General features: G+C 36.5%; 1 protein-coding gene across 1 annotated transcript; it reads right to left on the minus strand.

The window, feature by feature from the left end:
- Positions 1–9,219: 9,219 nt before the first annotated feature.
- On the minus strand, positions 9,220–9,669 carry LOC126697283 (uncharacterized). Its single transcript, XM_050394207.1, has one exon. The coding sequence runs from the start codon at positions 9,667–9,669 to the stop codon at positions 9,220–9,222; it is 450 nt and encodes a 149-aa protein (XP_050250164.1).
- Positions 9,670–24,186: the final 14,517 nt, after the last annotated feature.

Consider the following 24,186-nt stretch of genomic DNA (forward strand, 5'->3'; position numbering starts at 1 on the left):
AGTCTAGGATCCAGAGTTCAAAAAATTGAAAAGTTTATCTGAGTTGTGTTAATGGTTAGTGAGAACAAGAAATTCAGAACACTACAAACTTGTTTATAGAATGGTGAGACTTATGCTTACTCTTCAAGTTTCTACTACTACTACAGAGCAAGCATTTTCAATTATGAAAGTTGTCAAAACTAACCTTCGAAACAAAATGGAAAATGATTTTTTGACAAACTCTTTGATGTTATACATTGAAAAGGATATAGCTTCAACATTTAGTTTGGATTCAATCGTAGATGATTTTGAAGATTTGAAAGAGCGTCGAGTTACCTTTTCATAGATGATTATATTAAGAAACAATAGTGTTTCATGTCTTTTGTTTTTGTTGGTAGATAATTGTATCTTAATATATTAAAAAACAATGATTTTTGGGTATTTGTCTTAGTTGATAGTTTATTAATACGGATGCATATTTGAAATTATTATTATTATTATTATTTTTTTTTTTTTGCTTATCTCCAGCCCCCCAGCTTGAAATCCTGGGTTGGTCCCTGTTATGGGGTGAGGGGGGAGGCAAGAGTCAGAATTCAAGTCTCCAGAAGAGAGTTTTATATACATATATACTTATATTAGGTTAGAATAGATTTCTATTATGTATCCCAAAAAAAAAAAGTTATAACGATCTCGCTTGAGCGAGGGACAAGCAAACTTTCAGATTCCATTATTGTTTTGCTTGAGTGAATCTGGATTTTGCTTCAATGAAATTATCTTTCAATGAAATTATTTGTTGAAAAAAATAAATTGTTGAAAAAAAATTTTAAATTAATCTTTTTCATCATTTATATTGCAAATTCATTAATTAATTCAACAATTTATTTTATACCTACATTTTGTTGAAAAAAATTTTGAATTAATCTTTTTCATCATTTATGTAGGGCTAAAATTTGGGGCCCAAGCCCAAATTGTATGAAGTCTTGGTTCAATGAGCCCAATACAATGAATTTATAGAGAATGGATCAAAGAACTAGGTCCTAATGAATTGGACAATGGCTAATATTGGATTAAAAGACAATCAAGCACAAATAAGAGATATTGATGTCCATGGACTTTCAGTCCAAGGAGACCACAATTCTTGTATATTGATCACAGTTGGATACTAAAATAGTTTAGATTACTACAGTGTTTTCTCTTTGTTTTTCTGATCCCTTTCTCATAGGGGTTCTTCCACATTATATAGCTTCTTTCTAATCATCTTGACCCTACACTTGTTGATCATCCGAATCCCCACTTGAGTGTCTATCTCATTAGACACCCTTTTCAGCCTTTTACGAGTTATGATAGCCAAGGCAGCACTGTTCAGAGGTCCTCCCCACATTAATGCGGCCAGAAAAGCAGCTGCAATGCATTTAATGCTATGGTAGCAGTTTTTCCTTAGATATTTTGAGTTTCCTTCCCTCTCACATGCTCATAGGGCACATTTCTATTGCTAGAGTGCATACTTGGACTACATTCGTCGTGGCCGAGAAGGAATTCCTCCTCGGATGTCCTTCCCTTCATCTCCCGCTTATGAGACTTTTACTGGGAATCATTTGATAGTTGTTTGCTCCTCCTCGGACTTGTTAGTGTCCTTGGACAAGGCCCAACAGCCCAGTACATTATTTTGGGCCCTAGTCCCTACAATAGCCTCTTAAAATTCTGATTTTTCCCTCCCCTTCGAGGAGAAAAAGTGGGGTTTTGATTTTTAAGAGATAAGATCAACTGATTTTTGACTCACACGTGCGGAAGTGCAGTTTTATATGCCTCATGATTGCTTTTGACGCTTCGTAGTCTACGAGGCGCTATTAATTACTCTAGGCGGCTTTGTGTCCCCCACATCCAACGACGAAACGCTGATCTAATGGCTGACATTTCTCCTAGATCTAATGGCTGACATTTTTCCTAGTATTTTGAGCGAGAGTACTCCCTTCCATCTTCTCCTTCTATATAAACCCCTGAAGGAATCCCCTTGTCCTCTCTTTTTTACGAATCTTCAAGAACTTCAGAGAACTCCAGCGCCTAGTCTTCATAAAACGCACCAAACTCTTGAGCTTCCGTAGTCATTTCCTATAAGAAGTTTTCTTTTGAAAAAAAATCTCTGAAAGTTTCAGAGATTGTCATACGAGTATCCGTAAGTTTTCATTTCTTTACATTACCCTTTTTCCTCTCGGCCTTTCTCCTTAGCCTCTCAGTTTATTTAGATGGGTAAATTCAAGCATTTAGCAGACACACCGGCCGGTATGGAGGGCTTTAGGGCTAGGTACCATATTCCATAGGGAGTAGTTTTAGAATATTGCCGCCCGGATCGAGTACTGACTGATAGAGATGTGGGTCAAGTCGTCATTCCTATGATTGCTTTCATAGAGGGAGGAATGATGCTTCCCATGGGTAGGATAATCAGAGACTACTTAATTAACCATAGATTAACCCCCTACTAGTGCGCCCCCAACCTATTTAGGGTCTTGGGCTGCGTAGATGCCCTTAATGAGCAGATGGGTTTAGGGCTCACGTGGCATGATGTGGTTCACATGTACGAGTGCCACAAGCTTGCCAGTGCGGGTTACTATCTCAAATCCTGGTCCGAGGTTGTCAGGCTAATATCCTGTCTCCCCAAGTCCAATAAGGGTATGAAGGATAACTACCTGTTTGCCTCAGGGGAATGGAGCGATGGTCTTCATTGTCCAACTTGAGCAGGAGATCCAGGTATGGTACCTTTAGGATCAGCCCCTTTGGAAGGGGACTTAGCCTTTTAGCTTTATTCTTTTTACTTGACACTTCATCTTCTTTTGGTAGAAAATATTCTTTTGGCGATCTGACCATGATTTCCTTCTCAGATGTTTTGCAGATAAAGCTCACGTTGCTCCACGGCTCAGCCATACCAACGTCCAGGCTCTTAATTACCTTCTAAGGTCGGAAATTTTTGTGAGTGAGGATGGACAACTGCAAGCCGCTCACTTGATCTTGGATTACAAGCCTCAGTCTCACACCTTCCAGGACATAGGCCAAGCGATAAGAGCTGGGAGTTTAAGGTTAGCTCGAACCGACGTCTTTAAGCCAGGGTTTTTGGCTCAAAGGGATCTTCCTTTGGTTGCCTTGCCAATTCCACAAAACCTTCCACCAGCTACACAACCACCTCCACAAAACCTTCCCAAAACGACAGCATTTCCTGAAGAAGGGATTGCCTCATCTCGCCTTTCATTAGAGGAGGAGATAAACAAATTCCATTTCGAAGAAAGCAACCCAAAGGCTCCTTTAATTGACCTCTCGGATGCCGAGGGTGAGTCAGACAGGAATTCCAGCATTCGCACCCCTGTTCTTGTGATTGCCTACTCAGATAACTCCTCCGACGAAGAGGAAGACAACATGGCCTTGAACAAAGGCAATAAGAGCTTAAGGGAGCTCATAGCTGCCAGGGGCAAGGGGTCAACCTCGAAGGCACCCCCTAAGTCCCAAGCTCCTTCCAACCTTCCTTCTGCTCCTCCACAAGTTCCCGCTGACCTCGGCCTAAAGCCTAACCCCGACCTGAAGAAGAAAAGTCTAGCCAAGTCGCTTGAGGAAGGCGAGGTGGGTCCTCGGCAGGGGACAAAGCATCAAAAGGTGGTCCAAGAGCCTCAGGACAAGAGGTCCCAGTCCATAGACAGCCGTGAGGAGCAGGACAGAGCTGAAGTACGCATGGCACAGCGTACTTGGAGCCCTCGGCTCGAGGTGGATAGGGCACCAATTCCCTAGAACGCCTCTGTCCGAGAATATCAAAGGGGCTGAGCAGGATACATAGCTGAAGCCCTGGAGCAGCCCATACTCCTTCCCAAGGACATGGACGCTTACAGGCGTTTCTCGCAAAATGACCTCTTCTTGTCCTTGAAGAGGGACCTTGTGATGGTAAGGCAACTTATTCCTTTACAAACATAAATGCTGAATCGTGTTTTGTTTTAACCCATGCTGTTTTGTGACCTTTGGGCAGATTACTCAGCAATTTTTGTGGCCGATGAGTGGTACCGTGACGCTCACAAGTAGGCCGATGTTAAAGCCCTCTCTCGCGTGGAGACTGAGAAAACACTAGCGGCTATCAAGCAGGAGCAATATGAGCTAACTAAGAAGCTAAAAGAGGCACAATCAGCTCGTTTGAGTGCTGAGGCCGGCTTGAAAAACGTAGAGAAGCAAGCTGAGGATTAACGCTAGAAGCTGCACGTGATTGAGATCAATCCAGCCACTGAGAGACAAACAGTCTTAGATCTCAAAGCTGCGTTGTAGAAGGCCAAGGAGGAAGCCTAGCTGGCCAAGGAAGCAGCCGAGGCCGAGAAGAGAGTTGCATACCAACTTGGCATGGAGGAAACACAAGTAAGGCTTACCGAGGAGCTATCAGAGGTATGCAGGGACTACTGCGGCATGACATGGGACAAGGCTCTCAGCGTTGCAGGTGTCCCTGCAGACTCTATTTGGAGGTTGCCTGGAAGCATCTTCTATCCCCCGGAGATTCGGGAAGTCCCTGCTAATGCCCCAGAATCTTCCAAGCAACCTATGGCTATCCCAGATGCTATCCCTTTAACTGAAACTACGAAGGGATCTAGCCATGCTGGCGACCAAGGCTAGGGAGCCGAGTGAAAGAAGGGCAAAGGGAAGAAACTCTCTACCAAGTCAAAGGATGCCACCATGGAGAAGGCAGCATAGGCCGAGAACCAGGGAGCTGACCCCCAAGCCAAGGATGTTCCTTCCTCTCAGCCAAGCCAAAATGAAGACCCTCCTGCTGAAAATTAGCCCCTAGGGTTTCCTTTGTAATATCATTTATAGTAGAAGTATATATATATATATATATATATATTTAAAGACATAATGTCCATGCGTAATGTACTATCTTTATTACTTAATGAGAATGCTTTTCCTTTCATCTTTTGTTCTTTTGCCTGATGTGATTTGAATTTTATTGCATAGCTCTGAGTTGATGTAACTGTGCCTTCAATTAGAGTTTACAATAATATTTTGTTTGCTAATCTAACTACGTGTCAAGAGTAAAGTTTTGAATTGAACCTTAGGTAATGAAGACTAATATGCATAGGTTTATATCATGTGGAAAAGAGCAAAAAGGGGAAGACAGTCTGTATATTGCGCATAAATACAAGCTTAAATTTGCCTTGGGTCTGTTTTAGCTTCAAGTCCTGTTTAAACCTTTACATATATGCATTTTAAGATTAGTTTGTTATTTGAGAAGTCATCAAAAGTGGTTACTTTCCTCTAAGCCTATGGTCCGAGGAGCCATACAGGACTTAGGCTCTGTTTAATGCTTGAATAGTTGCCATCAGTTATTAGTTTCCCCAAGGTTTGTGGTTCGAGGAGTCATGCAAGACCTTGGTTCTGTCTAATACTTGAATAGTTGCCACAAGTTATTAGTTTCTCCAAGGTTTGTGGTCCGAGGAGCCATGCAAGACCTTGGTTCTGTCTAATACTTGAATAGTTGCCATAAGTTATTAGTTTCCCCAAGGTTTGTGATCCGAGGAGCCATATAAGACCTTGGTTCTATCTAATACTTGAATAGTTGTCATAAGTTATTAGTTTTCCCAAGGTTTGTGGTATGAGGAGCCATCCAAGACCTTGGTTATGTCTAATACTTGAATAGTTGCCAAAAGTTATTAGTTTCCCCAATGTTTGTGGTCCAAGGAGCTATGCAAGACCTTGGTTCTGTCTAATACTTGGATAGTAGTGAACCGCATGACACGCAATTACAATAAATCAGAGTGCAAACAAAACAGCTTTTATTAATAATAATATCTTCTTAGGTTATTTACATTCCATGGGCGGGGTACAGCTTTCTCATCTAAGTCCTCTAAATAATATGCACCTATTCCTGCTACTGAACTGATGCGATATGGACCTTCCCAGTTGGGCCCCAGCTTTCCCCAGGACGGGTTCTTGGCACTGCTTAAAACGTTTCTCAGCACCAAGTCTCCTAGTGCTAGTGGCCGTAGCTTCACATTGGCATCATACCCTTGCTTGAGTTTTTGGTGGTAATAGGCTAGTTGGATCATTGTCCTTTCTCTTTTTTCTTTAATTAAATCCAAACTCTTTCCTAGTAGTTTGTCGTTGTTGCTCGGAGTGAAGGTACTCATTTTTAGCATTGGGAAGCTAGTCTTTAGGGGGATAATAGCCTCGGCTCCATAAGTCAAGGAAAATGGAGTCTCTCCTGTTGACTGGCATGGTGTAATCCGATATGTCCACAGGACATGTGGTAGTTCTTCCACCCATCTTCCCTTCGCATCATCCAATCTCTTTTTCAGCCCATTGACTATGACCTTATTAACAACCTCGGCCTGTCCATTTCCTTGGGGGTAGGCCGAAGTGAAATACATGTTTGTAATTCCCAGGTCACAACAATATCTCCTGAAGGCCTTGTTATCAAATTGAAGGCCGTTATCCGAGATGAGGGTATTAAGGACCCCAAATTGAGTAATGATGTTCTTCTAGATAAATTTCTTAGCATCCACATCCCTGATATTGGCCAAAGGCTCGACTTCGACCCATTTGGTGAAATAGTTTGTGCCGACCAATAGGTATCTCTTATTTCCTACTGCTTTAGGGAAATGGCCTACAATATCCAAGCACCACTGAGCAAACGGCTAAGGATTGGAGAGAGGATTAAGGACCCCTCTCGGTTGGTGGATGTTTGGAGCAAACCTCTGGCATTAATCACACTTCTTGACGTATTCTTGGGCTTCCTTCTGCATACCCGACCACCAATATCCTTGAGTGATGGCTTTGTGGGACAGAGATCTTCCTCATGTGTGACTCCCGCAAATTCCCTCATACAACTACTTGAGTAGTACCTCTGATGCTTCGGGATGTATACATAGCAAATACGGCCCAGAATAGGAGCGCTTGTACAACTTGTGGTCCTCGAACAGCTAGAACCGAGGAGCTTTTCTTCATATTTTATCAGCTTTTGATTTCTCTTCAGGTAGTATATCATCTTTAAGAAAGCTCACTATAGGATCTATCCAGCTCGGACCCACTTTGACCTGATGGATTCGAACCATGTCCTTCTTGACTACATCTTCCCTGTACAAGTCCTCAACAAGGATGACTCGAGGTGAACCCTACGTCGAGGAGGTGGCAAGAGTGGCCAATGAATCTGCGTGCATGTTTCCACTCCTAAAGACGTGTGACAAGTCGAAGAATTCAAAATCTGATTGCAAGCGCCTGACCTGACTCAAGTACTCCTGCATTCTTACATCTCTAGCTTATAGCTCGCCCTTCACTTGTCCCACCACCAATCTCGAGTCCGAGAACAATTCCACTGCCTTTCCCCCCATTTTCTGTACCATGGCCATTCCTTGCAATAAAGCCTCATATTCGGCTTCATTGTTTGTGGCCGAGAACCTTAATCTCAATGATTTTTCTATGGTAATCTTCTTAGGGGATATTAGAACTAGCCCCACCCCGGACCCCCTTTGGTTCGCTACGCCATCAACGTACACTTTCCAGCGTGAGGGTCCTTGCATGGAGATGTGTCAATCGATTTTCCATCCATGTTTTGCTCCTTTGCTACTATTTCTATTGGGGGTTCGGCAAATTCGGCTATTAAATCAGCGAGGACCTGGCCCTTGACAGAGGTCTGGGGCATGTATTTGATATCGAAAGCCCCTAGAACTGTGCTCCACATGGCAATTCTTCCTGTGTAATCGGCGCTTCAGAGTACAGACTTAAGTGGAAGCGGAGTTAGAACAACGACTGTGTGCGCTTGGAAGTAATGAGGGAGTTTTCGCGTGACATGCATTAATGCCAAAATTGCCTTCTCCAATGGTAAATAGCGCACCTCGGCCTCATGCAATGATTTACTCACATAATAGATTGGTCGTTGTATGCCACCATCAATTCGTATCAACACCAAGCTTATAGCATGAGGGGCCACCGCAATGTAAGCGAACAAAACCTTGTTGGCCTCAGGGCTGGACATGATGGGTGGCCGTGATAGGTATTCCTTAAGTTGCTGGAAGGCCAAAGTGCAGTCCTCGGACCACTCAAATCCTTTCCATTTGTTCATCAGGAGGTAAAAAGGTCTACAGCTATCCGCAGATCTGGAAATGAACCGATTCAAGGCTACGATCATTCTAGTGAGTTTCTAGACTTCTTTGGGGTTTCGAGGAGGTTGCAGATTGTGAATTGCTTTAATCTGATCTGGGCTCACCTCAATTCCCTTATGAGTCACCATATAGCCCAAAAATTTGCCGGACCCAACACCAAATGAGCATTTAGAGGCATTGAGACGTAGTTTGTGTTTCCTTAAGATGTCAAAAACGACTCCGAGGTCTCCCACATGCTCGGACACCACTTTACTTTTTACCACCATGTCGTCTATGTAGACTTCAATACTCTTGCCCAGCTGTGGCTCAAACATTCTAGTCATCATCCTTTGGTAGGTAAATCCCGCATTCTTCAAATCAAAGGGCATCACTTTGTAGTGGTAATTTCCAATAGGAGTCACGAATGCTGTTTTTTCTTGATCATCCAAGGCTAGTGGTATTTGATGATAGCCTTGAAAGGCATCCAAGAAGCTCATCCGAAGATGACCTACAATTGCATCCACTAACTGGTCTATCCGAGGCATTGGGAACGGGTCTTTTGGACACGCCTTGTTCAAGTCTGTGAAGTCCACGCAAACTTGCCACTTCCCACTCTTCTTCTTTACCACTACAGTATTGGCCAACCACTCGAGATAGAAAACTTCCTTGATAGCCCCTGATTTTTTGAGCTTAATCACTTCATCCCTAACAGCGTTGGCATGCTCTTTCGACGGGCGCTGGGGTGGTTGCTTCTTGGGAGTAACAGATGGGTTAACATTTAGGTGGTGGCAGATAAAGCTCGGATCAACCCTTGGGGCCTCGTAGGCGTCCCACGCGAACACGTCCACGTTTTCTCTAAGAGACCCAATCAGTTCTCTTTCTCTTGGGGGGGTAGTTCCGAGCCAACTTGAAAGAACTTTTCCGGATCAGCACCAACGACTACCTTTTCTAGATTTTCGCATTTTACCTCCTCAGCTAACTCGCTACCGGGCAATACCGGGGTGGCTGATTGCTATAAGCTCTTTCCAGTAGAGGTCGAAGGCTTAACACTAGGTCGGCGTGAGATGGCAGCCACCATGCACTGTCTGGCCATGGTCTGATTCCCCACAATCTCTTTAACTTGGCCCTTCGACGGGTATTTCACCTTCTAGTGTAGCGTAGAAGAGATAGCCCCTAGGGCATGAAGCCAAGGTCTAGCCACAATAGCTGTGTAGGGTGAATAGGCATCGACTACGATGAAATCCACCTCCACCACGTCCGAACTGGTCTGTATGGGCAATCTGATCTGGCCCCTTGGAGTAACAGTCTTCCCCTCGAAACTTACCAAAGGGGAATCGTACGCCATCAAGTCTTCGGGTTTTAAATTCAGCCCCCTGTACAGGTCGAGGTACATTACTTCCACAGCACTGCCTTGATCTACCAGTACTCTCTTCACATCAAATCCCCCAATCCTGAGTGTAACTACTAGAATATCGTCGTTGGGTTGGATGGTTCCGATCTTATCTTCGTTCGAGAATCCCAGCACAGGTAAAGCTCCCCTCTTGGCCTTTTTGGACTCCCGATTGTTATCCTCGGTGGAGAGTCGAGCCACAAACATTACTTTGGAAGGATAAGAGCAGGTCCTTCCTAGAGCAGCAAGGATGACATTTATCGTGCCAATGGGAGATCTTAAGGATGTATCTCTCCGGGGCTCCTAGTTTGCCTAGCCTTGATGACCACTGGAAGGATGCAAAAGGTGCCTCAGTTTCCCTTCTTGGACTAGCTGATCTAGGTGGTTCCAAAGGTTCCTGCAATCTTCTGTAGTATGTCTGTGGTCCCGGTGGTACTGACAATACAGACTTTGATTGCACTTCATAGAGTCTCCAGCCATTTTATTCGGCCACTTGAAAAATGGCTCATTCTTGACTTTTTCCAAAACCTGGTTTATCGATTCTCTGAATACGGCTTTAATCATCTGCGTGTTGGTTGATTCTAAGTGAAATCTCTCCTTAGATGGTTATTGTTGTATCGGTCCGACCTGAAATCACTCCTCTTTTGAGGGATGACCTTCTCCTTTCCTTTCCCTTGCAGCTGGTCCTTTTCCATTCTCTTATACTTGTCAATCCAGTCCATAAGTTGACATACTTTGGTGACAAGCTTGCCAATCAAGGATTTCCTGAAGCCATGCTCGTTTGGGAGACCGCTTTTAAAAGTGCTGATGGCAACGTCATCAAAGTTGTCGTCCATCTCGTTATACATTTCCCAATATCTGTCCGAGCATGCTTTTAGAGTTTCTCCCTCGCACATGGATAATGATAACAACGAACTCAGAGGCAGAGGAACCCTGCTGTTCGTAATGAAGCGAGAGCCAAAGGCTTGAGTAGCTGCTTATTGGAATCTATGGAGTTTGTCTTCAAGCCGTTGAACCACCTCATCACTACAGGTCCTAGGCTGGACGAGAAAACCTTGCACGTCAAAGCTTCGTTCTAGGAGTGGATGGCCATTCTTTGATTAAACTGGCTCACATGCTCTATGAGGTTCGTTCGACCATTATAAACGGTGAACGTAGGCTGATGGAACCGCTGAGGTAGCCTAGCCCCTTCTATCTTGCGCGTGAAGGGTGACTTAGAGATTTGATCCAGAGACTTACTCATGGCATCGTTACCTAGGCCCATATTAAATGGGCTCTTGTGTTTTCGTCTATGATGACGCTCGTCTTCATAAGAGAATGTCTCACTTGGAGGAGTTCTTGATCTCTGCCTGTAATTACCATCCTCTTCATCATTAGAGGATATGCCAAAGCTAGAAGGAGACTGCCTCCGCTGTGCATGGCGCAGTTTCTTTTTCAAGTTGTCTATTTCCTGCTGCATGGCTTGGTTGTTGTTTCGTCTCTGGGATACGCAACTGCCCACTTGGGAGTGGCTTTTGCTCGTCTGGGTAGTATGCACACTCCCATCTCGATTCCTTTCATTCTCCTGATTTTATTCATGTACAGGGCCAAGAAAATTACCCTATCGCTGGGATCCTACGGGTTCTGTCCGTTGGGGACCTGCTTGGCATGGGTTTTCTTGGTGTAGACCTGATCCTTTCATGTCTAACTGTTGCACTCACTAACACCCAAGTTCCTCCCCACAGACGGTGCCAATTGTAGAGCTAAAATTTGGGGCCCAAGCCCAAATTGTATGGAGTATTGGTCCAATAAGCCCAATATAATGAATTTATAGAGAATGAGTCAAAGAACTAGGTCCTAATGAATTAGACAACGGCTAGTATTGGATTAAAAGACAATCAAGCACAAATAAGAGATATTGATGTCCATGGACTTTCAGTCCAAGGAAACCACAATTCTTGTATATTGATCACAGTTGGATACTAAAATAGTTTAGATTGCTACGGTGTTTTGTCTTTGTTTTTCCGATCCCCTTCTCATAGGGGTTCTTCCACATTATATAGCTTCTTTCTAATCATCTTGACCCTACACTTGTTGATCATCTGGATCCCCACTTGAGTGCCCATCCTATCAAACACCCCTTTCAGTCTTTTATGAGTTATGGTAGTCAAGGCAGCATTGTTCAGAGGTCCTCTCCACATTAATGCAGCCAGAAAAGTAGTTGCAGTGCATTTAATGTGGAGGTAGCAGCTTTTCCTTAGATATTTTGAGTTTCCTTCCCTCTCACATGTTCATGGGGCACATTTCTATTACTAGAGTAAATACTTGGACTACATTCGTCGTGTCCTAGGAGGAATTCCTCCTCGGATGTCCTTCCCTTCATCTCCCACTTATGAGACTTTTACTGGGAATCATTTAATAGTTGTTTGCTCCTCCTTAGACTTGTTAGTGTCCTCAGACAAGGCCCAAAGCCCAATGGCCCAATACATTATTTTGGGCCCTAGTCCCTACAATTTACTTTGCAAATTCATTGTATCAAAAAAATATATATATATATTGCAAATTCATTAATTAATTCAACAATCTATTTTATACCTACATCTAAATTTGGTCCAATATGTCCAAAAAATTTTCAATACACTTTGATATATTATGCTTTCCATATGGCTTGGATATTACATTTTCATTCTGCAAGAATTTTCAACAACTAAGCCCTTGTTTTGGGAGAAGGGGGAGGGAATGGAAAGGAATGAAGAGAATAATTTTAGAATATTATTCACTTCCCTTGTTTGAGAGTTTTTATAAAGGGAATGAAAAGTTCATTCCCTTTTTTGGGAGTTTAAGTGGGAGGGAATGGTTTGGGTAGGAGGGAACACTCATTCTTCTCTATTCCCTTTAAACCTCAAATTTTCTTTCCCCCCGAAATCAGGAAGAATTGGAGGGAATAAAATTAAATTTAATAAATTTTTTACTTAAACTCCTAAAATACCCCTATACATTCAGCCATTTATTTTAAAATATGAATCTAATAGTAATATTGTCATAAAATGATTCTATTCTTTTCTCTCTATACTACTCCCAAACAAGTTTATATTCCATTCATTTGCATTCATTTCCATTCATTTATTTTAAAACATCCAAAGAAAGTTACTTAATTACATTTCATTCTTTTCATTTCCATTCCTTTTCCTAGGTTAAATACATTATATTCCATTTCATTCATTTCCATTCCTTTATAATCATTCTATTCAATTTCATTCATTTCCCTTGTAAACTCCCAAAAGAGTGTATTTGGCGTAACTTTATATTAGTATCCAACTCATTAATGAATTGAGACTAAACTTAATATCATACAGAGAGAGAGAGAGAGAGAGAGAGAGAGAGAGAGAGAGAGAGAGAGAGAGAGAGAGAGAGAGAGAGAGAGAGAGAGAGAGAGTTACACCAGGTGTAACTTTAAACAATATTACACCACCTAATAACTTGTTATAAAATTCAAATTTTAAGAGTTTCACTGTTGAATTACATGTTCTATATGTGCTTAACATGCATGCCAATCAGATATTATTTACTATGTGATCCATAAACTCATATTAATTGTTTTAAACTACAAAAACTTAAATTTAAACAATTGATTGATAACATGACTATTAATTTTTTATTACCGTGAAATTTTGCAATCATGGAGAGAATATGAATATAATATAATTCAACAGTAGATTTTTCAAAATTCACATCTAATAATAAGTTATTAAGTGGTGTAATTCACTCAAAAATTAAAAAATTAATATCAACTAAGGTGGGAAAAAAAATAAAGAAAGATAATACCAGAAATCATTTAGTTATTTTTTTAATAAATTTAGATTTAGAATAAGTATTCTCAAACCCAAATTTTTTTTCTTCCCATTCTTAAGTAAGTGCACCAAAATAGAATGAAGTGGACCCAAATAAACCAAATGAACTGAAATTAAACTGAAGTGAACCAAATAAACTAAAGTGGTCTAAATTATCGTCCACATAACCTTTTTTTATTTATTTATTTTTTATTGATTTGTTCCTCTATATTTTTAGTACTAGTTCCAGTCATCACACCTCGAATCAATTATCTGGCCACAATCCCTATGATAAAAGATTTTTTTTTTAAAAAAATAAACCATATAAATCTCGAGTTATTTTGTTTCGAGATTCTAAAGATCAAAGATTCAATCATTCAATTAGGTAAGAAACCTTGGATTAGCTCTAGGAGCAGCACCTACTGATTTCACAATAATGTTCTGGTGGAGCTAGCTGCCGAACACTAGATAGGTTATGTCAACGTCTTCCCCAATGAACTGACAAAGAGTTGAACCTTAATTAATTCAAACTAAATTACACATTACCTATATCATATTCCAATCCATTGGCATCTTTCTTTTCTTTGGTAAATAAATTCATTGGCACCTTTATGGACTCATTATGTCACAAAAGATTGAAACACTACTTAGTGGGTAGTGGTGGGTCATTGATAGATCTCTTTCTTTTTCTAAGCCATTGACACCATTCTCCTTAAAAAGCCTATTCTGCAGTGAGATTGCTTAAAACCCAACTAATAAGATATTATAATTGTGACTTGTGAGATTAGCATGCCTTATTTCATTTGTTTTCTGTGGGGGAGTACAACTTGAAACCCAACTGAAAATATTAGTAAATTTATGACACAAAAAGACAGGCGCACATTTAAGTTTGTGTATTGCTTTGAAATTCCACTTCTCTTTAATCAAATACTTGAGGAGCTTCTTCTGCTTGCTTTCTAAAATTGTCTTCTTTCTTTTTATTTCTTTTATCACAAATCACAATCTTTGTCTAGATATTAGATTGGCTTATTTATTAATTTGCTTATTTGTCGAAAGTGGGTAAAACTAAAAATGTAGCTAGAAAAAGTGAAACTTTTTAAAAATCTGTATGTAAAGAAATAAATTCTAGAAAAAAGCTAAACCAAATGCAAATGAACTAATGTGTTACAATTTCAAGACTTTCTTTCTTTCTTTTTTTGTGTGGCTAAAGTGAGGTATGTGATGCCATGCATTTTTTTTAATAAGAGATTCAAATCAAGGAGTTTGAAAGATGTATAATCTGATTAATCCAATATTAATTTAGATTAAGAGATTGGAAACCCCTTAAAAGCCTAATTTTAGGGAAGGGTCCCCCTTCCATGATTCCAGGCTCCCACAGAAAGGAGTGGCAATCATTGAAAGAACCGTAGTATTCAACTCAAACCATTAGTATTCATGTATGTTTGTGACATTAGACCAAATGGGTTCTAAAAATAGATCTGGAAAAATAAGTGGAAAGTATGACTAGACTTGCAAATTTGCATATATTAATATAGTCTTGTGCGATTCCCTCCTCTCTCAGTGCTTATTAGTTATTAGTCAAATAGAGTTGGCGAGCTAAACACCCAAATGAGAGGAAAAGAGCTTTTCTTTCACTAAGATAAAGAGGTACAAAATCCAAGGATTGATACGTTTTTGGTGTATCATATATTCGAGACAAGTTGGTCTGAAAGAACAGTGGGCTACTAGGCATGGACCTCTAGTTTTAACTAAATAAAATCACTCACTCAATCAAGTTCTTAAATAAAGTTGAAGCAAATAATGTGCTCTGCTCAAGCATATTTTCCCCTTTGTGGCCAAACTTGTTACACGCATACATAGAACGAGTGAGTGACCTAAGCTTGCTGTTGTGGAACAAAGCATGCCCCTTCTTTGTACAATGGATTGCTATCATATTTCTTATCTAAATTAACAATGATAAATGATTGTTTTTAGCTGCCAATGTTCTCATTTAAAGGCAAAACAGTATATAATTGATTTCCAAAACCTTTTGGTGTAAAGGCATATCTCATGTCCAGGACAACTTCACTTTACCGAGCCATGTGTAAATATATCACATTAAAAAGATTAATGGAGAAAATGAGCCATTTTGTTTTGAACTCAAAGGGATTATAATACTATCTTTTGGCTCTATCCAGACTTCATGTATTTTGATCTACATTGGAATATTCTATAGTATGATCTGCTTTTGTTTCCAGATTTATTTTTTTGATTTTATATGAATGTGTGTATATATGTTGTAATTTTAGTTGGGTTATAAGAGAGAGCTTAACTTCAAGCACATTGTTAAGTAAATTTATTGTTGCTTATATGTCTTCTTTTTGTTGTAATTTGCATCTTCCTGGTGCAGTCCTGAATGCTTGCAGGAAGGAGCTTTTGTTTCTCTTTAATAATATTCTCAAGCTTACCACACATTTTTAAACTCATTTTGTCAGGAAGGAGCTTTTGTTTCTCTTTAATAATATTCTCAATCTTACCACACATTTTTAAACTCATTTTGTCATAACTGTCCTACGTGACAGACTGTAATTGATTGTTTGTCACTATTACATAAACTTAATATTTTTTCTTCATTACTCATAGTCTATCACGTAAAATAATTATAGCAAAATGTGAGATACTAGAATTATTATATTCTTAGTTATTAGCACCAAAAAAAAAAATACTAAAATATTAATCCAATCGATAGTAATATAACATAAACAAAGAATTATATAAGGACTACCTCTAAAATGTTCTTGTGGTACTGGTTATGCGGGGCAGAGTGACATGCCTTCAGTTTTTCCTAACGATCACAGTGTTAAATCGATTTCCCTGAAAAATACTCAACCCTTTGTGACTTTGAGCTCCCCAAACAAAGTAACAATAGCTTTTGCACTCATGTATGTATTAGTTTCAATCAGAATTGGATTTATAAAAAAAAAAATAAAAAAAAATTGTCTTTTTCTTTTTCCCTTTTATTTTACGAAAATGCAGAAAATCATTTTGAAAGCTAATAAAGGTTTCTTTCTTTTTAAGTCACAAGCAACATGATAAACAAAGGACACAGATTAAAAAACAAAGAACTGACGAAGTGTCAGCTTCAGAAGGATAAGAACACTTTTTGGGACATAGACCTTGTGAAAAGCTAAAGAACAAAATAGAAGACTAGAGAGAGTCAGATAAATTTGGTCGGCCAGGGTTTCTTCTTTCTTTTCTTCTTTTTTTTTTTTTTTTTTTTTTTGATAGAGGTCGGCCAAGGTTTCTCAGTTTCTGTGAATTTAACAGTAACTTTGTCAAAGTAAGAGCAATGCTGCATACCAAAAAAAAAAAAATGTTGGCAACATTTTTATGATATAACAAGTTTGTACTAATTTTTATCTGATTAATCAGTAATATTATTGTTTTACCTACTATTATCAATCTATCACATTATCTTATGCCAAATTTTTTGTGTCTATGACTTTCATTGAAAATAATAGAAGCCATAAAGTTTTTATTTATTTATTTATTTTATTTTTTATGTTGGGGATGATGAACTGGGATAGCAGAGTTAGGATCTGAGCTCCATGTACAGATGTACTTCCTCAAGTTCTATATCTTTCCCATGTGCTGCTTTAAAAATAAAATTCATGACATGCATGCATATTGTACTTTGGATTCATAGATAGTTAATTGCTAATTACTAATTAGTCCAACATTTTATTAGCACGTATTTTCATGGAGCAGCCAAACAGTCTCACAGATTTATCAAATTTTGAATGGAATAGAACTTGCATTGGAGTATCAAATTTGGTCACGTTAGTATTTTTCATTCATAAGAGATTATGATAAGAACTTAAAAAAAAAATTTTGAAAATATGTTGACTAAAGTGAGTGTTTTAAAGTATAAAGATAATTTTGAAATGAAAAGTTATGCAGCTTAATTATGATCAAATATGCATTTTTACCTAAATAAAATAGGCTACAAAATACCAGAACCAAACAAATCCTACTGTGAAGTTTGTTAGTCTGGTACCAAAGATATTTCTCCTGCAAGTTAAGTGAATAATCTTTATCTACTTTATAGTTAATTATAGTTAAGAAAATGTTAACGACTGTTCTTGGGGTATTGATTTATAAATTATTTTTAAAAATATTTTATAGAAAAATTATAAAACAATTAATTTTTTTTATCAATTTTTTATATTTTCCTTAAAAATAGCGTTAAAACTTTTAAAATATAATTTATTAACAATTGTAGGCACCCATTAACATGACTGGGTAAATCCAAGTTTTAGATCCAAGAACTTTTTTTTTTTTTTTTTTTTGCTGGGTAAGTGTTTATGCAGGGAATAGAACCCCTGAGCTGTTAGGTCACAAGGAAATCGGGTACCACCAGGCCAGAAGGCCCGGTGGTTAGATCCAAGAACTTTTTTTTTTTTTTTGAGAGAGAACTTACCTAAATGCAATTGATAATTTTGATATAAGCAGCACTTGTGGTCATAAAAGCATATGGAATATGCCTCTATAAAATATGTTTATCGAAGAAGAGGAATATGATATCATAGGGTCCCTCCATGGGGGCATGGGTTGTGGGGATTTGTGGAAGTGCTTCAAAAAAAAAAAAAAAAAAAAAAAAAAAACTCAAATTTTTGTGACTTCTTTTCCTTTATTTCAAAACCTTTTGGCTCATAATAAAGTATTCTCCTTCCTTTTCCCACTCTATCACAGATTTCGACAACCAACGTGCTCTAAGAAATCATATTCTCTTCCTAAATTATAATATTTTTTGCTAAACACCTAAATTATAATATTATATATATGCTTCTTAAACATCTTTATAATTCAATTTCAAATTATGATTATATATGGGTTTCTTTTGTTCGGATTTTCCAAGGATATGCTAGTGTACAAAACACCCTTATCTCTGTTAACCCAATAATTAAAGGAATATTTATCATATAATCCATTTTATCAAATGCCTCTATGCTAAGTGTAAGGAAATGAGCCAGGTCTGGGAGGGTTGTTCCCCGTCCATAATGAGACACCTTATCCATCAGAATTGTCTATGATGTATTTGTGTCCTTGTTTCCTATGTTTCTCTGTGTTGGTTTAATGAAAGTTGTTCTCATCCAAAAAAAAAAAAAAAAAAAAAAAAATTACATAAATCTGAGCTGTTCAATCAAGTATTGTCTATTAAGTGAAACTACAACGGAATTACATTCAATTCTTATTTGTGAGTACGGTACAAAGAACTAACTGCATTGAAGTGTGTGTGAGGGTTTGATGTGGCCCATGTGGGTATGATAAGTTTGCTCATAAGCCTACATAGAAGGTTGATTGTTTTTTAGCCCCTTAATATATATATATTTTTTCAATAATTCAATATTTAAGGCTCTTGAGAGTGAGAGGATTTAAACTTGAATATTTCCACTAAAAACATCAAGGTTTGTCAATAACCAATTTAAGTTATAAAACTCTTAGCTGTTCTTTTCAATTTATTATTTATCAATATCACATCCGTATATGTGGGTGCGAGTTAACTAAATAAATAAAATCTTTTATCATCAAATAAGGTACTTTGAATTTAATTTTACTTGAACAAAAAAAAAAAAAAATACTTATTAATATATAGACTAAAATCTTACGGTCCCTATCAAGAGTCTTGTAACCATAGGTGAAGTTAGGGGTGCTAAGGGGTCATGGCCCCCCTAGCATTTGAAATCTCCCATTAATTTTTTTTTTTTTTTTTTTTTTTTTTATATTTGATAATAAATCTAAAAATTACACAAAAATGTATTCACCAGCCTTCCAAGAAAATTTCGTGACTCCACTACTACTTGTAACTCAATTAGTTAACATCTTCTAATATTTTTAAATAAAACATACAGTGTTCAATTCTCCTCTAATTTCTATGGTATCTATATATATAAATTTTAAAAATCCTAACGTATCAATTAATATATATATATATATATATATATATGAACAACTTACTAATCATGGGATGATGAGACCAACAATCTGATGTTACCCAACATACATAAAAAAAAAAAAAAAAAAAAAAAAAAAATCCACACCTTAATGGTTATCTTTTTCGTGCTCCTTGGTCCAATTTAATCTAGTCCACCCGTATTTGCTTGCACTATAAATACAAATTGTGAACATCTTTTCCCATATGGCCCCATAAGAAAACAAACATCTTTTTCTCAACAAACAAAACTGCACCCCACAAGTTTACCCAAAAGAAAATCCCTCCATTTTCAGTCGCTTGATAAGGTTAATGCTAAAATCTTAGGCGAAAGCAAATTAGGTCAGTTAAATTTGGCCAATAGTCATTTTAGCCTTTTTAAGTTTCATTTTTATCATTTTGGTTTTGTAGTTTGCATTTATTGTCTCCGTTAATCCTTCAATATCTATAGCTCCCATTAACTATTAAAAAATGCTAGATTTTTAAGACTAAAAAATAAAATAAAATAAAAATTCATGCTTTCTTTTAAAACAAAGTTTAATTACAAAATTAGTTGTAGACTTAAACTACAACTTTACTCAATATTTTTATTATTGAAGGTAAATTTTGACAAATCCACCATTAAATTACATATTCTTTTTATATTCTCCATACTTGCAAATTTTTTATTTTTTTTTAGAGACCATACTTGCAAAATTTCTAGAAAATTAAAATCAATAACTATGTTATCAATAAATTGTTCAAATTGCAAGTTTTTGTAGTTTAAAATTATACATAAAATATAAGTTTATAGATTATATAGTAAATAATATTCAATTAATACAAAATTTGACTAGTGTATTAAAAGTATAAAAAACATGTAATTCAACAGTTAGATTTTCAAAATATGTAGTAATGTTTATTTTATTGAGTAAGATTGTAGTCTTAGGTTATAATTAATTTTATAACTAAACTTTGTCATTTAAAAAAAATGCAAAAAAGAAAAAAAAATTCCTTTAAGTTTGTCAATTGTCATTTCACTCGTTTGGTCCAATAAGTTTCAATTTTTTGTCATTTTGGTCCTCTAAGTTTACATTTGTTGTCACCATAAATCATTCTTAACTATAAATTTTTTAACAAAATGGAGGAATGACTAATGGTGATTGCAATTTGCAAATGTGAACCTACAAAACTAAAATGATAAAAATAAAATTTATTTGACCAAAATAACAATTTACCAAAGTTAACAATGTAATTTGCATTAAAGATCCATTAGTCATTTTTTTAAAAATAGAAAAAAAGGGCTTGCAGTCGCAGATGTGATAATTGGCTCTACACCGCATTCTTCATGTTGTATCATGGCTTGGGACTACATGATATCAATAAAACTTAATACCATTCAAACTTACAACTTTAGGGCCGTTTGATAGAAGAGTTTGAGTAATGTTGTTTGGATGTTTTTGATATATATATGGGTTAAAAAATGTGTGAAAAAGTATATAATATTGTTTAAAATGCTCAAAAGTATGTTCAAATTTACTTGCAAAACAAACCCTTAGCAGTAAAACAGATTATAAGAACTTCTTACCATTATATTAACTCCCCAACAAGGGTGGCTCTACACCCCTGGCCTGGCCTCCCAAAATATTTATATATATATATATATTTTTTTTTTTTGACTCCTAAAATAAAATTTTGAACACCTTGACCCTAAATTTTGTTTAAATCCAATTGAAATAAACTTGAAATATGATCATTTTAGTGATATTTTCACAATAATTTTACAATAAAGGTTAAGTAACAAGTTGTAATTGGCTTTTTACAACAAATGAGCAATTTTGCATAAATGTTGTGTCAGTAGCACTACTCTTAAAATTGCTCATTTGTTAAAAAATAAATAAACCTTCTCTTTGGACTTTGGCTTACTTTACCGTTGATGGTAGAATGAAACGGTTTTTTCCTATATTTTTCTTTTTCATCAACAAAAAATTACAACACTTGTACAATCAACTGATTTGTATTTACATCTATGATTCTTTTCTCATTTTCTTTCTCCCTTCTATGTTTTCTTTTTGTCTAATCAAATAGTTAATTTGATAAGTGTTCTATAGTTTTTCGAGTCCAAAAAGGTTTTTAGTGCTTGCTCTAATTCCAAAAGAATGACCACTTGTGTGGTTAAAAATCCATACATTTCAAAAGTATAATCTTATATAAGATACTATTTTTTTTCCTTAGTATCACGTTTACTCCCAAACATACTCTTAGGTGTGTTACTATTCTTCTTTATCATATATTTTTATTTAATTGATATTACATATGATTATGATAAATTATTATTAATTTGACAAATATTATGGTTAGTTATTTATTTTTATTTATTTATGCATTCAATTGTTGTTTTCTTACCGATCTTTAAACTATTAATTATTTTTTAAGATTATTGTATAATATAACTGTATTGTATACTATTTAAAATACTATGTTAAATTATTAGATGTAATATGACAATTGTATATAAAAAAAAAAAGTAATAATAATTTTATTTTTACTCCCCACGACAAAATCTTAACTCAAGAAACTATAGACGTTCCTAAAAAAAATCCTGGAGTTGTTACTCCCCAAATGGTAATTTTATTTTATTTTGCCGAATAGTGGTAATTTTAGTTAAACCTTCCTTTATATATATTGGATTTTACTAGGTAAGTGTGCATATGTAGCTGAACAGGAATGATTGACTGGGTAAGTGTTTTTCCCGATGAAATGACAGATTCGAGGCCGTAGGATTGACCGATCTGAAAAACTCTGAAACCCTCACGTGCAATTTCCTTTTGACAATTCTTACATAAAAAATCGTGCCCATTCCCATATTTTATTACTCTAAATTAATCGCCGATTCGTTTCCAACCAACCAACAAACGCCACACACACACGCTCGCGGATCATAACATATAAGTAATTGTTCCTATTAATATTTTCGTCATTTGCTTTTACGTTGGTGATTAGTGATTACACGGTGTACTTTCTTTTCCATTAGAATTTAGACATGCGTTGGCCACGTTCTGGTAGGATTAGGATGGTTTGGTTGGTTTAATGGCCCTTTAAGTAATGGAATCAATAAGAACATTTAGGGGTGTTCGGTTTTGGTACTATTATTTAAACGCTCCAATACTAATTTTCACAATTCTTTTTAATTCATACATATTTTTATAACACATACCTCATTGTTATCATTTGTTAACATTGTTTAAACGACAATTTTTAGTATTTAAATAACATTAAATATATTTTCATACATTTTTTCATCTACACATATTTCTAAAAATACAAACAACATTACTAAAATAACATTTCCTAACGAACCCTATAATATTTAAACAATAAATTTTTTTATACCAAACAGCTCTTATCGTGGCAAGAGTGATGAGGCAAAAGTGTAATTACCTTGTGTGTAACCGTGCGAGAGAGTAAATTTAATAACTTTCAACTTTGTGGTCTCTTCAACCCATTAATGGCTACATTAATAGTTTTCAATGTGGTCTCTTCAACCCATTAAAGAAAAAGTGTCTCTTCGAAGAGGTAAAAATTCATGTTTGATTTAATAGCTCTCCTAATTTTACTATTATTAGGGTCTATTTAGATTGAAAATTGAAAATATTGTAATAAAATAATTTTTAAATGTGTAAATAATGTTGTTGGACTCAGCTTTAATGAAAATTTTGTTGAATTAGACAACTTGTGAGTCTTATGAATAGTGCATGAGATTCCACTAATAGAGACGCAAATATTTCAGCGCAATCCAAACGGTCACTTAGAGGGCGTTTGGGCTCTGCGTCTGTGCGTCCACGTTTTCTCCAGTTCACGTTTTCTCCTCTTTTTTTTTTTTTTTTGGCCCGCATTTGTTGACTTTGGGAGACAAATTTTACTGTTATGAACAGTGTATGCACTGTTTATGCACTGTGCATACACTGTTCATGTATTAAAAAATATTAAAAATTGGTCCCACGGTACTATTTACACATTTAAAAATTATTTTGTTACAGTGTTTTCAGTTTTCAGTTTCAGCAACAATAAGTTCAATCCAAACGGACCCTTAGTGTTCTTGCTCTACAAACCATCTTCGTTTCTAGTTGGATGTAAAATATACCAAAAGAATTGACATGGTTTTACTTGATCAAGGATAAATCTTTCGGTTAGCTTGGCTAGGATAATAATTATTTACTCAATTCGGGCAACGTAATAGTTGTTTACTTTATCCCATGAGAAGATACATACTCGACAATGTGATATATACCTAACTAAGTCAGGAGTGTTGGTCTCAAAAAAAAAAAAAAAAAAAAACTAAGTCAGGAATCAGGACCCTAATTTCCTCCTACTTAATCTTCTTAATAACGGATTGGAAAAAATATCAACTATTATCGTGGTACTCAATTCACCATGGATCTCACAATCACCATGTAAGAAGCCAATTGAAGATTGAGCAACTAATACTCCAAAATTAATGCCAACAATGACAAGTTGTTGCATGCCATTTATCACAACAACAAGATTCCAAGAAACTAATTCTCATCAATAACCTTCATAATTAACCTTAAAAGGGGAGGGGGAAGCTTAGAGAACCAAGTATGCACAAGATAATCTAAAAAAGAGGCCTCCCGTTTTACTAAAAAACTGAAATTTCTAACTTAAGTATTAGAGGACTAGTGATTAACACCATATTGGTGTCCTCTTCCACTCATATGAAGGAATCTATTTTCAAGTCAATTGTGCAGCCTATTCTATCATTAAGACATTAATTTATTTCAATATGCTAAGGTGTGCGCACATTTTTTTTTTTATTTAAAAAAAACCTAAAAAATATGATGATAAATTTATAATTTATGAATTTTTATAAGACTCTCATATACTTTCACACAACTTTTGAAAGAGATTTCTTCATATTAACATTTAATCATATCTTAATGACTA

Source organism: Quercus robur, chromosome 2 (assembly GCF_932294415.1).
Source record: "Quercus robur chromosome 2, dhQueRobu3.1, whole genome shotgun sequence".
NCBI lineage: Eukaryota > Viridiplantae > Streptophyta > Magnoliopsida > Fagales > Fagaceae > Quercus > Quercus robur.